Consider the following 15,341-nt stretch of genomic DNA (forward strand, 5'->3'; position numbering starts at 1 on the left):
TTCCCTGCTCCAGGCGGGCTGCCTCCCCGCAGGACTAGGGAGCAGCCCGTGGCCACTGTATGCTGCTCCGCTCGATCACTGAGACGCTCTCTGAGCCTCAGTTCCCTCACAGGGAGAGTGAGGCCCACCACCGACCTTCCTCAGAGGTGTCCCAGGACAGCTGCTGGGAACGTGCCGGGGAAAGAGCAGAGGGTACTGCTCTGCTACAAAGAATGCCAGCCAGGAATACCAAAACTAGCTTTAATTTGTCCAAAAGTCACATTGAGCCGCGTAAAAACTTTCTGGGATGGAGGCCCAGAGAGAGTCCATGCTGCCTGAGGCCTGGGGTTTCTAGAAGTTCTCCAGCAAGCCCAGGATGCGCTTTTGCTCGTTCTCCCGGAACTCCGGGCTCCGGCCGTCCCCGATGTTCTCCGCATACTCTGGGGAGACAAAGACAGCGTGAGGCATGGATCCGAGGTGTATGGCTGGGTCCCTACATGCCCTTCCCTAAATCCCCACTCCTGCCAAGGTGCATACTGTGCCAATGCCTCCAATAGCTCCCCCGGGGCAGCTGTGGCCAAACTCCTTGGTCCTGCATTTGAGGTGCTCAGTGAACAGGACCCAGCTCACCTCTCCTGAGTCCTCCCCAGCCGCACCCCTCACTCACACATGCAGTCACTCAGCGCATGAGAAGCGGATGCCTGCCACGGGCCCGTCTGTTTGGCCAGTGTTTGTCAGTGTGTGACCCTGACCAGCACCAGCACCACGCAGGAACTTGTTAGAAATGCAGATTTCGGGGCGCACTTCAGACCCACTTATAGACCCAGCAGTCCGTGTGAACAAGCCCTCCAGGGAATGGCAATGCACAGAAGTTTGGAAACCACTGTTTGAGGCAACGGGGATAAAGAATGATCAAAATAGATGAAAATCTCTGCTCCTGTAAAGCCTACTTTCTAGTGGGGGAAGCAACCAAGTAAATAACACAGATGGGGGGCTGTCAGAAGGCCTCACAGAGAGGTGATGGAAGACCGGAAGCTAACTCCTGTGGGCAGGTCTGGGAGCGGGTGGCAGAGGGCCGGCCAGTGAAGAGGCTCTGAGCGGGGAGCGGGGGGTGGGGGGCGGCTCGCCTGGTCCGGTCCAGGGTGAGTGTGGAGGTCCGTGTGACCAGAGCTCAGCACTGGGGACAGGAAGGGGCAGGCACAGACCACAGGGCCTGTGGGGCACTGCAAGGACTTTGGCCTTTCCCCTGCAACCAGAGCTGACGGAGGGCTCTACGCAAAGGAGTGACGGCTCACTCCAGCAGCTGTGTGGGAGATGCCCTGCAGGGGACAAGGGCAGAAGATGTGATTTGATGGTGGCTGGGACCAAGGTCACAGTGGGGGGTGACAAGTCTTCAGATTTCACATGCATTTTGAAGACAGGCTGGAATGGGGTGCTAGAGAGACACATGGATACTGACATCACCAAGAAGGATGACAGAGTAGTGGAGAAGGTGACAGTCAGCCTCAAAATCCCCCCATGAGGGGAACAGGTGCTGAACCACCGAGGAGGGGTGAGGCTACAGTCCCCTGATGTGAGTCAAACAGCTGCAAGATTTTAGGTAAATGGAGAGATGGGAGAAACAATGGTGTCGAGATGTCCTTCCCGTCTTCAGTGGCAGGAGGATGTGGGAGAAAAGAGCCACCATTGGAGAGGGCCTGCCCCGGGAGGTGGATTTCAGTGAGAGCACGAAGGCAAGGAGAATGCTCCAAAGAGGAGGACACAGAGGCTGACAGTGAAGACGGACACAGAGGCTGACAGTGAAGACAGATCTCTAGAGAACACCATCGGAGTGTCAAGGTAGGTCACCATGTGATCCACTTTACCCAGTCACCCCAGCACAATACTTACAGCTCTCCATTTCATTTTCAAAAGTAACCCCTCCAATTACATCCCCCCTGATGTTTTAGGAGGTGGGGGCATATGGTGCAGAAATGCTGTGGAACGTAGGGACTGGAGTGCAGGGCATGGGGGTGGGCTTCCTGTAGTGAGTCCCAGGAGGAAGGACAGAGAATGTGCCAGAAGGGGAAGGGAGGACAGCGCTTTTACCGCCTGCAGAACCACAGAGGGGAGACAGTGTGACGTCATGAGTTGGAGGACTCACAATCCTAAGTGACCTTGGGAGGGTCTCCTCTGAAAATGTATGGAAAGTACTTGGCAAGTAACAGATGTTCAAGACACACTAGCTCCTTCCCCAAGGCTCCTATGCTCAGGCCGGCAGTGTCACGTGTGGAGAGCCCACAGATCCCTGCAGGCCTTCTGAAGGGCCATCTTCTCGGTGAAGCCTACCTGGTCCTTTCTTCCTCTGGCTCCTGTCCTCAGGCCAGGGTTCCCATCGCAGGCCTGACTTCTAGACCACCCTGAACTTGTTGTCCTCTCCCTCTAGACAGGGAGTTTCAGGAAGACAAAGGCACGTGCCTTACTTTTGGCTGAATACCCAGCAGAGTCTGGCCGAGAGTAAACTGCCAGTGGGGCATGGTGCGCAAGTTGTCAGAGCGGTGGACTAGGGTGACTGCCTGCGTCCCTGCCCAGCTCCCCGTTCCCCAGACTAGGCAGCTTCAGGTAGAATAGACAACCCTGGGCAAGAGGCTTTTACATAATAAAACATCTGATGATCCAAATTAGACAAAGACTGGGGAGAGAGAAGAAAGTGGGCAACCCCTCCCCTGCTCCCTCCCACCCCCACCGTGCTGGGGAATAACTCTGCTCCTGCCACTTCTTCATTTTTCCTCCTTCCTCTTTATTACTTTGGACATGTGCCGGAAAACGGGATTTGGGATTCAGACATGTGCCAGCTGTGTGTCTCCCCCTGGAAATCATCCTCTTCCGTTAGACGCATCCATCACCACCACCAGGAAATGGCTGTGATGCCTTCTATTAAGGCCCCTTAAAAGAGAGGGCTGGGGTGATGGGAGGACGGGATCTGGGGTGATGGGAGAACAGGATCTGGGCTGCGGAGACAGCCACGGGGCTGTACGTAAGTGCTATCTCTTACTCACGTGTGAATGATCTAGTAGTTGCTGCCCCAGGAGACAGAGAAATGACCATTACAGCATTTCATACCCCCAGAGGCATGGTCTGGAAGCAAGAGTCTTAATGGATTGAACTAATACTTTGCTCTCCTAATGTATTCTCAGGCCCAGGAGGGAGGGAAGTAGAGAAACAGTCTGATCCTTTGGGGCAGTGATTTTCCAAGTCAAGCCAGCTTCCCTATAGGGGTCTAATCTCTTTCTCAGAGATCTACAAGGTAGAGGAACCAAGTCCATATCCAGAGGATTAGAAAAGGCCAAGGCCTTAGAAAAAAATACAAGCACACAGAGCACCCATCCCATGGTCTGTCTCCTGGCACTCTCTGTAGGGAAGGAGGAAACCATCAGATTTGCTCCTCTCTGGAAACGGGCGGTGATCGGAACAGATGCAATGTAGAAGGGGGCTGTCTTCTCCACACTTGTGCTGGGCGTTACGTACAGTGGCACGTCTGATCTTTGCAGCAGCCCCACAAGGGAGAGAATGCCATCCCTGTTTGCAGACAAGGACACTGAGGCTTATTAGAGAACTGGAGCAACGTGCCCGAGTCCGCGATGGTAGAGAAGCTGAAATTCAAACCAAAACGTGTGTGAGCTGGGGAAAAGGCACTTAAAGAGCCAGTGGGCAGGGGAGCCAGTCCCCAAAGTGGCATCCTCTTACCTAAGCAATATGCCACCCTGCCTGTTCCCCATCCTTTGGGGGAGAAACTGCTCTGTGAGTGCTCCAAAGCAGCCCAGCCCCACAGGGCTTCTGGCTACAAAGTCCTCCCAAAGGCTAAGACTCAAGATGCAATGTCCTGTGGTAAAGGGGCCCCAGTGGCTACAGACGTGGAACGGGTCAGAATGTCAGAACTGGCAGGGCTCAGAAACGCAGGGCAACTCTGAAGGGCAGGTGACCAGCCAGGGTCCCACAGCAAGCCAGCCACGGAGCCAGGCCCAGAACCAGATCTGATGAGGGCTTATTGCTCTTCCATGGCCACGGGCAGCCGGCACAACTCTGCCCTGCACCCGCACCCTCCGCCCCTTTCCCCTACTCATTCTTTGTTTCCATAGTAGAATCCTACGTGGAGCAAATCGTGGTGGAGCCAGCTACCTCTGGTTATTACAGCTGCTGCAGCAGTTTATAAATATTGAACACGCTCCTCCCAGAGGTCTTGGGGAAGAGTTCTCTTTGCTGTGTGTGTGTGTGTGTGTGTGTAAGAAAGGAAGAGAGAATTCAGGAAAAAGAGAGATGCTAAATGAAGGGGGAGCTAAGAGTGGGGGAGAGGGAGAGTGGGCTGGGGGAGAGCAGGAGAGAAGAGGGTGAGAAGAGAGTGAGAAAGACGGTGTGCACATCAGCTCCCTTCCCTACTGCCCCAGCATTTTCAAATGTTCTTATAATAAAGGCTTTGATGGAGCTCAAAAACAGGCAGCAGTGCTGAACGCATAAATATTAAAGCAAACTATAGACAGCAGGTTTACTATTCAGACACGGAATACAAGCTGTTCTGTTTATGTTAAGAGGGAGAGGGAGGGGCCCTGGGGCTGGTGGATGGGGAGAACTGTCTTCAGGGCAGAGACTTGGGCCGCACTCACAAGTCTGGTTCAGACCCCTGAAACTGAAGCCCCAAATGCTCACCCTTTAAAAAATGCAGGAGGAAGGGGGTAGGAGGAGGAGAAGAATGCCCCTATTTTCACACTGAAAACTCTGGAAGACAAAGACATAACCACAGACTAGAAACTGGGAAAGGAAAATCCATGTCTAACAGATTCCTTAATGACAGTGATGAAGCTGGAAGGTCTAGTGTCACACTTTGCTAGGAGAACACTCACCTGTAGCTACAGGACACGAGTGCATCAGGGATTCCATGAAAATGACACCCATTGAAAGGAGGAGGATACATATCCTTTACCTATCATGCTAACGGGGGTCATGTTCCCATTGTCCCCAGGACACTTGAGCTGGTGGGAAAGCACCCTCCCCTCCCCGACCAGGCCCCGAGGAGTCTGGTCCTCTGGTGTGGGTGCTGGTCCACTGGCTTTCTTGCCGGCACCTGAGTCCAGGCGGCGGTCACCTCCAGTTCAAAGGATTAGGCCAAGGAAGCCAGGGAAGGAGCCTCCATTTTCTGAGCACGTGTTCTGTCCCAGGCGCCTGACTGTAGTTCGACGTGAGCCTTCCCGAGAGGCAGTGTTCACCCCAGGTCTGTGTTTTACCGAGAGGAAACCACGGCTCAACTGCCTTATCTACTAACTTAGCTGAAGTGACAGAGAGAGCCAGAATCACGCGGGTCTGTGCTCTCCGATCTGCTCCTCGCTGGATCCTGCTCCTCGCTGGATCACACACGGATCCCGGCAGGAGAGCAGGTGACACGGAGCAAGCACGTGCTATGTGGCGCGCGTCAGGGCTGTGCATGCGGACGGTGCCTCCCCCGACTCTTGCAGAACCTGGTGAGGCAGGTTATCTCCGCCTCGCAGATGAAGGACTGCAGCTTAGAGAGGGTAATGAGCTGCCCATGGTGAAACGCATGCCTCTCTCCAGGACTCTCTCCTGCCTCCAAACACGCTAGTGGTCACAGTCGCCATGACCTGGGGCAAGTCACACACACACCAACATGCCATCAAAAGAGAAATCCTGTCACCTTCTGCAGCTTCAACATGGCAGAGGCAATGCTCAGGTTACCAGGAGCCCCGCATCAATACAGAAATATGTGTTTATGAGCTTCTGCGGGGGATTTCAAGCCATAAAGAACAAAAGCAAATCAAAGGGCCGGGAGCCAATTCCTGAAAGCATTGTGAAGTCCTTGGCTCAGTCGTGGTTTGCCACCAATGAGAGTTTTGAGTCAGTAATCCTCTAAGCTTTCCCCTGCACAATAGCCCAGCAGCCACGTGGTCTTCCGGCGACTTTCGCCAGTGACTGAGACACTGAAGAGACTTGCCAGCAGCTTCCACGGTAACCCTTGGCCCAAGTATTTATACTAAACAGTATTTCCGGGTCACAGCTCCTACACCGCATCCAAGGAGGTGGCCCCTCAATGACGGACATCTGTGTCTGCCCTTAGACGTCTATCACATGTTTCCAGAAGCCACCTCCTTAGTCACTTAGCAGCTTCACAGAGACAGAAAGAACAAGGGTGGCTGCCAGGGACCGGGGAAATGGGGGGAGAAGGGATAAGGGAGTGAGCGTTTAATGGGTACAGGAGTTTCAGTTTTGCAAAATGAAAATTAAATGTGTGGATAAGTGGTGGTGACGGCTGCAACTGTTAAAATGGTAAATCTGACATATATTTTACCACCAAAAAAAAAGTACCTCCCCTGTGCAGCCTCCCTGGATCTTCGTTCCTTTTCATCTGCAGCAGAATGAACTGTGCCTCTGTGTCTTCGCGCTGACTTCATGCTGCTTCGTGTAGTAAGCAGTCATTTCACCTGTGATGGGACTGTATGCCCCCTTCCCGGGACTGGGCCTCCTAAGTGTTTCATTCATCTTAGGAGCCCACCTAGTACCCTGTGATGCCAAGAGGGTGCTCTATGAAAGTGGATACCCTCAATTCTCTTTCTTAAAAGATGGGAGGACTGTATCAGCCAGCTGACAAAGTTAGAGGTTTCCTTTCTGCCGGATGGAAGACCAACTAGTGACTCAGGTAATGTCCTATAACCCTGTAAGTCTTGGTTTCCTTATCTGCAAAATGGAGACTGCAATCCTGCTTTCCAGGGCTGCTGTGAGAACCAGAGAATACACGTCAGAAGCCCGGCCCAGAGCATGTGCCCAGGAGTGGCCATTCCACCGACTGTGGTCCTGGTCCGTGGCTAGTGCTCAGCACACCCGCCCAGGAGGCACTAACTGAGCCCCTGTCTGCACCAGTCATGGGCCAGGCCCAAGATGACAGGCAGAAGACTGTCACCGCCCTCGTGGAGCGCATGGCGTGGTCCGCCCTTCTCCAAGGAAGAGACTAGCCTCTCCTACGTGGGCGCCACAGGGCTCAGGCCTGGTGCAGCTGCCAGTTCCAGGCAAGACTGGACTTTGGGAGCGCCGAGTAAGCAGTCTGCAGAAAGAGGGACTTTAATGAGCCATCAATTATTCCCAGCTCTCTTGGCCCCCCCAAAAGAAGAGGAGGGAGGGAAATGGTGAGAAAGGGGACTGAGATACAACGGGAAAAGTCCCCTGCTGGGCTTGCCTCATCAGCGTTTTCCTGGGACCTCAAGGGATACATCAGCTGTCATCCTGCCAGCAAAACTTAGGAAATATGTAGGCCATAAAATCAAAGAAAAAGCTTGCATCTAATTAGTATGTTAAAAAAAAAAAGGAAGCAACCCAAACTGAAAAACAAAATTAATATCAAAGAGGACAGACTGATGAGCTGGTTTTCTTTATGCGGCTTTGTTTTCTCATGCTTTTTGATGGAAGGAAGGGTGGCAGAAGAAGGGGGAGGGAGTGAAGGCTTTTAAGGGGGGAGGGCCTGAGCAGAGTCTAGCCATCCACCCTGCCAGTCAGCCTTACCCCTTTTCAACACCAACACTGCCCTGAGGGGCTCGCTGGCTGCAGACTGGCAGGCCACAGGGGCTCAGCTCCACGGCACAACATCACAGGCAGAGGGCTTCCCCGAGGTGGGATGAGCCAGGGTGGGCGCCTGTTGGTGCAAGTCGGGGTCGATCGATAACCCTCTGATGTCCTGTCCTACCCCTAGGCTTCCTCTCTCTCTGCCTGGCATGTGTCTTTCCCCCTGGAACACTATTCCCAGTCCTGGGAGGAGCCCCTCCCTCCTCTGTGAGTCCACGGAATGACCTGTGCTCTTACCACTCCGTTAGCACACTGTTCACAACTTCAACCCGCACTTATCACGCTGTAATTAGTATCTCGACTGTGAATGCCTCAAAAATACGGCTCTTGCTTCTTCCTCTTTGCATCTCTAGTCCTGAACACAGGGCCTGGCACTCAGCGAACGCCAGCTGAGCAGCTGCTGGAGCGTGTATTTCATTTAGCTCAAATTATGGCTGGTCACTCACACATACGTGTCCCTTAGATTATAAGCTCCACGAGGGCAGGTGCCGTGTGGCGCCCGAGTACAGGATCTAGCACGGTGCTTAGCCCCGAGGAAAGTCTCCGCAAACATCTGCCAAACTCAATTTGCGCAAGGGTGGGGCTGAATTCAACAATATGTGAAATATTCACTGGGTTGTCATTACATGCCTAGCACTGCTCTGGGTACCGAGGAGACATGGGGAGCAAGCCAGACAACGTCCCTACGTCACAGAGCTTACATTTTAATGTATGAGACACACAAAATGAGTAAACAAAGACATAAATACAAACAATTACAGATTGTGATAAGGGCTAGGAAGGAAATAAACTGGGTGCTATGATGGGAAGTAACAGATGGAGAGAGCTGCACGGATTCAAGACGGAGTCTAGGGGCGGAACCGGCGCATTTACTACTCCACTGGCTGTGCAGGGCGAGGGAGGGAGAACCGAAGGGCTGGCCCGAGCCTCTGGCACAGCTGGGGGGAAGAAAGCAACAGAGGGGAGGACCCAGAGTGGCAGCAACGAACGCCACATCTGTGCAGGCCGCTCCATCAACCAAGCTCCACTCAGCGTCTGGTCTGTGCCCGACACCCCACGAGGCGCTCGGGGGCGAGACCGGGATCTGAGGGAGACGGAAGCCGGCTCACAGCAGCTGAGAACTCTGAATGACCTACGGGGTATGTGTTAGGATTTCACAAGGAGAACAGCCACCTACTATGTGTCAGTACCCGTGAAAAACACCCTTTCTTTCTCAGCAGATCACTGTTTTGATTGCTGGGATGGAGGTGCAGGGAGAAGCCTAAATGCAAGAGAGGAGAGCTGAGAGTGATAAAAAGTTCTAATTGAACAAGTGGGCGTTAGACGTAAATGTCATTTAAGACCTGGAGTTGCAAATCACCACAGCTACACCTCGGGGAGGAGGCGGCGTGACGTGCCGACAGTAATTCACGCGAAGGAGACACGGAGAGGGGAAGGAGCACCCAGGGTGCCGCTGTGGAAGGCAGGGTGCTCGGCTCGCTTCATCAACGCCTTCCCTCTCCTCTTCCTCTGAGGGAGAAAATAAGATCCCAATACCTCAAATTCTCCACCTGCAAAATGGACACGATGGGGGTCCCACTGCCACCTGCCCGGGGAGGCTGTGCTGAACACGGAGTTTCCCGGTCCCATGCCTTCACACACACTGTTCCTTCGTTCTGGGATGTCCTGGTCCCAGCCTCTAAGACCCAGCTCGATGCCACTTGCACGAGACTTCCCGTAAAACTGTGGCCATGCCTCACTTATAATAATGATGATGACAATTATCATCATATTTCATAATATTCATAATAGCTAACATTTACGGAGAACTTATTAAGGGTCAGACATTTCAATCTGTCATCTTATTTAATCTTCTCACCCATCCTATGAGGTCACAGAGCAATTGGGTATCTCGCCCCAGGTAACCCAGTAAGTAACAGAGCAAGGATTCAGTTCCAGGAGACGGATCCCAGAGACCACGGCTCTTAACTTCTCTTCACTTTATTATATGTACCATTTATCTCCACATTTCATCTCCCACCTGTAATGGGAGTTATAAGCCACTTACAGGCAAACCCTTTGAGTAAATCTAGCCTATTACTTCACCTTAGAAATGGGCCAAACATGGGCCAGAGTGGGAAAATGAAAATCTGCCCACAGCTACCAGTCTACCCTGGCTTTCTCTGACCTCTGGCAGGAGCCGTATTACAAAGTCCAACACGGGCCTCTACTGCCGTGTGTGTAAGTCTGTGCTAAGGGGCCCACGGGCATGGCTGCATTGGGGTCCAGCTCAGGTACCCTTGTGATTGCGAGCCTGCCAACCAGTGCAGGCCTCGGGAGCCACTCCAGCTGAGGAAGGTCCCAAAGATGTCACGGCATTTTGAGGGACCCTGTGCGCCAGGCACTCTCTACCGCTGGGCACTAGACTGGATGCTGTTATGTAGTGTCTCCTGAACCTTTGTAAAAGTTCTTCTAGATCCCACTTGCACAGCTGGGGGAAGGCAAGGCTGGATGGCAGGGATGCTCTTTCTGCTACATCACAGTGCCTCAGATTCACTTCCTGCTGTCTTGCAGAATTCCGGGTATTTCCTGTTACATCCTTGGTTTTTTTTCCCCCTAAGAAAGCAATTTCCTTCCACTACATATAGTTTGGAACTGGATTTTTTGTTTCTTGTTTTGTCTTCTTTCTTTTTAATTTTTAACAAATATTTCTAAGCCCTGCTGCTTCTTGTGTTATGTGTTTTTTAAGCGCTGGAACTGAAGGGTCAGAGGCACAGAATGAATACCTAGGCTGGTCTTCGGTATTCTGACAAGATGACCTGGACACACAGTGCACGTGACAACAGACTCGAGCCCGCAGTGCAGAGAATGCTGTGCACCAACTGCCAGGGGTACTGACAGAGACGCAAGAAGCATCACCTAGCGCTCCTGGAGCCTTAGACACAAGCAGCACCCAACTCACCCTTGATGATGTGCCTGACGATTTTGATGGAGCTCCCCCGCATGTTTAGGATCTGGTGAACCCTCTGGCGAATCTATGGGGGGGGGGCGGAGAGAAAGGAAAGGCACTGTTTGTCCTGGCAGACACCAGCACCCACCCTGTAGAAAGTGTGCACCTTGCACCCACCCCTGATGGAGCGGGGCCACACAGAGTGCAGGGAGTCAAGGACAGTGGATCCAAGTCTTTTACAGAGTCTCCGCCCAGGCAGGGGCCAGGAAGGAGGCAGGCATGGACAGGCCCTTCCGGGGCAGCCCCTCCTACCTGGGGCACGTTGGCATTGCAGATCTCCGCCATGATGTAGCAGATGTGCTGAAGGACAAAGAGCCCTGCGTCCAAGCGCCGGAGGTAGAACTCGTCCTCCATGTCGTTGTCTATGATCTCCCCGCGCCGGACCATGTCCTGCAAGCGAATGAGCATTTGGGACAAATGAGCTGGCCAGTGAGCCCACAATACACGAGAGAACAGAACCACAACCACACCACCAGAAGACCATTCCATCGTGATGTGTCTCCTGCTCCTCCCATTATCTTTTAAAGTATCTTTCTTATGTCTTCATTTTTAACAGACTAGAGGCCCAGGGAGTCAGATTAAAGCCCTGTCTTTTTTTCCCTATGCAATGAGTCAAGGCCAAAATGATCTCATCCACATATTCAATCTAAACAAATAAGCTGACAGGGACACAAATCTCAGCAGTTCATCTGCTTCCACTCATTCTTTACTCTTTGCTTCCGGTCCCTGAACATCACCTCTCTAAAACACCTACGGCTCTCTCTTTCCCTTCCCAGTCAGGGCAAACTCAGGAAGAGCGCTCCTGTCTCCACGACTCTATCTTGCTGCCTTGGTGGGGCTGCTGGCACAGGCACCCACCATACGTACACGTGCCCCTGTGGGCTCACATTGCGTCAGTAGCAAAATGTCACCACCCCTTCCACTTCGCTTCACCAGTGAGTACTCCGCTAGGCCAACGCCCCGACGAGCAACAGGAGTCTCTTTTCTTCAACCACTGCAACCCCAGGCCTATCCGATGTGCTGTCCCCAAATTTATTCCTCTTTAACAGATTCTTTTTTTTAAACAGCTTTATTGAGATACAATCACATACCATACAATTTGCCCATGGCTTTTAGTATATTCACAGCTGTGTGACCAGCACAACTGTTGTAGGACATTTGCACCACCACCCCCGAGCTTCCCGACTAGCGGGTTATTACTGCCTCTGCCGCCAGAGCTCCCCTCCCCATCTCTGGGCCTTCACTGCCTTCCTTCCTTGGGATTGCAGGGCATCTCTGAGGGCCGCACTGCTTTCAGGCTACCTCTCCTACAACGCCTTTCCTGATTAGTGAAGGCTGACACTGCTCCTTTCCGAAATTCCTGAGCGCCTCAGCACGCCTCTCCTCCACACGACCCCTCTGGCACACCATGCTCACACCGATTTCCACCATCATTCCCTCTGGTGCCAACTCCCATCTACAACTCCTTTCATTTCCTAAGGGTGGACTATGAACTCTGGTAAGGCAGGGACTGAATTCTGTCTTCAAGTCCCCACTCAGTAAACACCCATGCACTGAACAAAAGGGAAAAGACATCTCTGTTTTGGGCTGTTGGCTCTCAGGAATAAGAACTGGGTGAGGGACTCGTTCCGCATGACTGGCTTGAGAAGACAGGTGCTTGACACATGCTTTTGACGACAACAATCCATTTTTTAATTCCGTCAGTAGTTTTATGGCCATGGTTCCCTCTGACAACTCGGGCTCCTGTCACTGATAGAAGCCCCTGGGACCCTGCTTTCCACTCTCCCAAACTGGAAGGACTTACCACTTGGCCATCAATCTCCAACAAGAATCCTTCAGAGACTGTTTAGACACAGATAATGCACTTCTTTATTTGCCCAAGGGGCCAGCCTGTAGCAACACAAGGCTACTTTTCATCTCGCTCTTAAAGGCCTCTGTCTGAGGCAAAGGAGGGCTGCACTGTCTGGCCAATCACCACCGCTAATTCCTAGCTTCATTTAGTAGCAAATTCCTTGGTAATCTGGTAATAGTGTTAATGTTCACGAGGTAGTCATGGAGCACTGGACTGATGTCCGAGGAGTTTAAAAATAGAAGGGTCTCTTTAGTTTCTCATTTACTCGTAATCGTAACTTCTGCTCCAGAACTCTGAAGTGTTCAGCAGTGGGGGCACAGGAAGCAAAATTACTCCTGACTTCCACTCATGCAAAAAGCATTTGCTGCTAACACTTTACATTTCTATAATGCTGTAGAGTTTAAAGTGTCATTATATACATGGTCCTGACTACCACATTTAAAGAGAGCAGGGAGGGGATTATTAATCCCATTGTACCAATCAAAATCCAAAGCACACAGAGGTTAAGTAAGTTGCTCATAATTACATGATCACCAGCTACTAGAATATGGACTCCCTGGGGACAGGAATCTTGTCTGATTCACCTCTGAGGTGGAAATGATTAACATAACACCAAGGGCTCAGATCCCAGCCCAGCTAAGCGCCCAGCAGCAAGGATGCCCTTCTAAGCACTGACTTCAGGCAAAAAAAGAATGAAAATGGAGGTAAGGGGATGCCCTGGTCTTTGTCATGAAGGGGCCAACTGTCTGGGAGGCCACAGGGACACAGGAAATGACTGGAGAGTAAGGGGGTATTAAAGATAATGACAGGTGGTGGGTGCTGATCACGACTGGCTAAGATGGGAGGGTATCTGGGAAGAAGTGACTCCCAGGTAACCTTTCCAGGTCCTGAGAGACAGCAGAATGAAGGCCTTAAGGAGGAGGCCTTCCAGGGGTCTGAGGCCTCCTGCTGCTCATTGCTCTCTGCTCCCCAGCCCCTCCACCCCGCCCAGCTTACACAGAGAACAGACAGGCCTGCCCTCTGCTCTGTCTCCTCACCTTTGCTTGTGATGTTGGTACTTTCCCCACCCCTCAACCTCTATCATAATATAGTTAAAAATCTAAAATGTGATACTCCTTTCAAAACTTTTCCTGAGAGCTTTGAAAACTTCTCAGTTTTCCAACTTGTAAACTTTTCCAACTAGATACTAGGACTTTTCAGTCCTGAAAACCCCCAAGACTTGGATTTATACCTCTTTTATGGCACCTCCCATGACCTGCCTTTCAGCAGTTTTTCCAACGTGTGCCTCTTTCCTGTGTAGGCTCCTTGAAAGCGAGAGGTGTGTTTCACTCCTCTTTGTACCCTACAAAGTACCTTGCATAGTACTTCGAGCACCGTAGGCCCTTGGAAAGCATTTGTCAAATAGGATTGAGAAATGCAGGCAGAAGTTCAGCGCTGCTTAATGAGCTGTGTATGCTACGGCTCCTGTGGACGGGGAGCAAGGGGAACATCAGACGTGGTGCGGGACAGGACCGCGGAGGGCCAGCTGCTGGGGGCCTGAACGCTGGCCGGAGAAGTGAGACATGATGAGCTGCGGGCTGCAGTGCAGGAAAATGTCACGAACGGGAATATGCAACTCTGGCGTGACGGACGCGCTGGCCTGCAGCGCTGAGAGGCAAGCAGAGCACATGGCTGGGAGGCCACAGTATCAGCCTCTGTGAGGAGTAATCAGATGGAGGAGAGAAGAGGTGACGAAACCCTCAGAGGTTTGCAAACATGGAAACTGGGACTGGAACACATTGCATTCGTCCGCCTGATAAAGATTTCCTCAACACCAAACTGTGGGCCAGGTATTGTATGATGTGCTGGGGGTGGCAAAGATAAATAAGAGGCCGCATAATCAAGGAGATTATAGCCTAACAACGCTGCCAAATTATTAGTTTTTAAAAACATAGTAATGCCTATGATCAAGAGCCTCTCAAATGGTACCGCATGCTGTGGGCACCCAGAAGGACACACTACATCTGTCGGGGGGGGGTGGTCAAAAGACTTCAAAGGAAATGTACATTTGAGCTGGACTCTGAAGGGGTCTGACAGGCTGGAAAGGACATTCTAAGCAGGAGTAACAGCATGGATCACGGTATAGAATAGTCAGCTTGGCTAGGGTGAGAGAGAGCAACCGTGGGACATCAGCATCACTGAAAGGAAGGTTAGCAAGGAGGAAGGTTCTTTTGCTTATAAAGATCCCGGCTATCAGCAGATCATATTATTTTTGATGGATTGCTACATATGAGGCACTGTGTGAGGCAGTCTGAATAAAAACCAGTGCTGCCACCATCTATCCACCGAGGAGCAGCCCGTGTGTACTGAGGGCTTGTCACGTGTCAGACCAAGGCCAAGTGCTTTCAAATTCCTGTGCTTCTCACAAATGTTGGAGGGCAGGGATTACTCCCCCCATTTCAGATGAGGAAACGGGACTCGGCAGAGCAGCCTCCCCAAGGCTAGCGGGTGGCAGAACCGGGATTCAAACCCAAGTCCGTGTTCTTTTCATACCTCATGTTTGTCTGGGTGCAGATTTCGGAGCTGTCTGCGAGAACAAAGGAAGATGCTAAGTAAGAGTGGTAGAGGCTCAAGAACGGAGCACAGCGAAATTAAGTTTCTTCAAATAGGTCAGAAGAGCCCTGGTGATTTCGCCTTTTTCATACTCTCCCCCACAATCTGATCTTCATTTAACCAGGCAGGTACGTACTGTACCTTCCCGTTTCTCCAAACATTGTCATCCAGAAAGGATGGACTCAAGAGAGCAATGCCAAACTCCATTTTTTCCTCCTTCCTTAGAACTTCAAGACTCTGACAATGTTCAATTCAACATCCTACTTTTAGATATACGGCCAGATGATTTGAAAGTGAAAATTTCAAATGTAGATCTGAGATACGACTTTA

The 15,341-nt window shown here is 51.7% G+C and overlaps 1 protein-coding gene across 1 annotated transcript in view; it reads right to left on the reverse strand.

Annotated features, from left to right (window-relative positions):
• Positions 1-226: 226 nt before the first annotated feature.
• The window catches only part of CTNNBL1 (catenin beta like 1), a 167,468-nt gene continuing 152,353 nt past the window's right edge, over positions 227-15,341 (reverse strand). Inside the window, exons 14-16 of the mRNA XM_011219614.3 lie at positions 10,820-10,957; positions 10,520-10,592; positions 227-419 (exon numbers count right to left, since the gene is read on the reverse strand). Coding sequence (XP_011217916.1) covers positions 331-419; positions 10,520-10,592; positions 10,820-10,957 — 300 coding nt within the window. The 3' untranslated portion in view covers positions 227-330. The remainder of the gene's footprint in view (positions 420-10,519; positions 10,593-10,819; positions 10,958-15,341) is intronic.

This window comes from Ailuropoda melanoleuca, chromosome 13 (assembly GCF_002007445.2).
Source record: "Ailuropoda melanoleuca isolate Jingjing chromosome 13, ASM200744v2, whole genome shotgun sequence".
NCBI classification, from domain to species: Eukaryota; Metazoa; Chordata; class Mammalia; order Carnivora; family Ursidae; genus Ailuropoda; species Ailuropoda melanoleuca.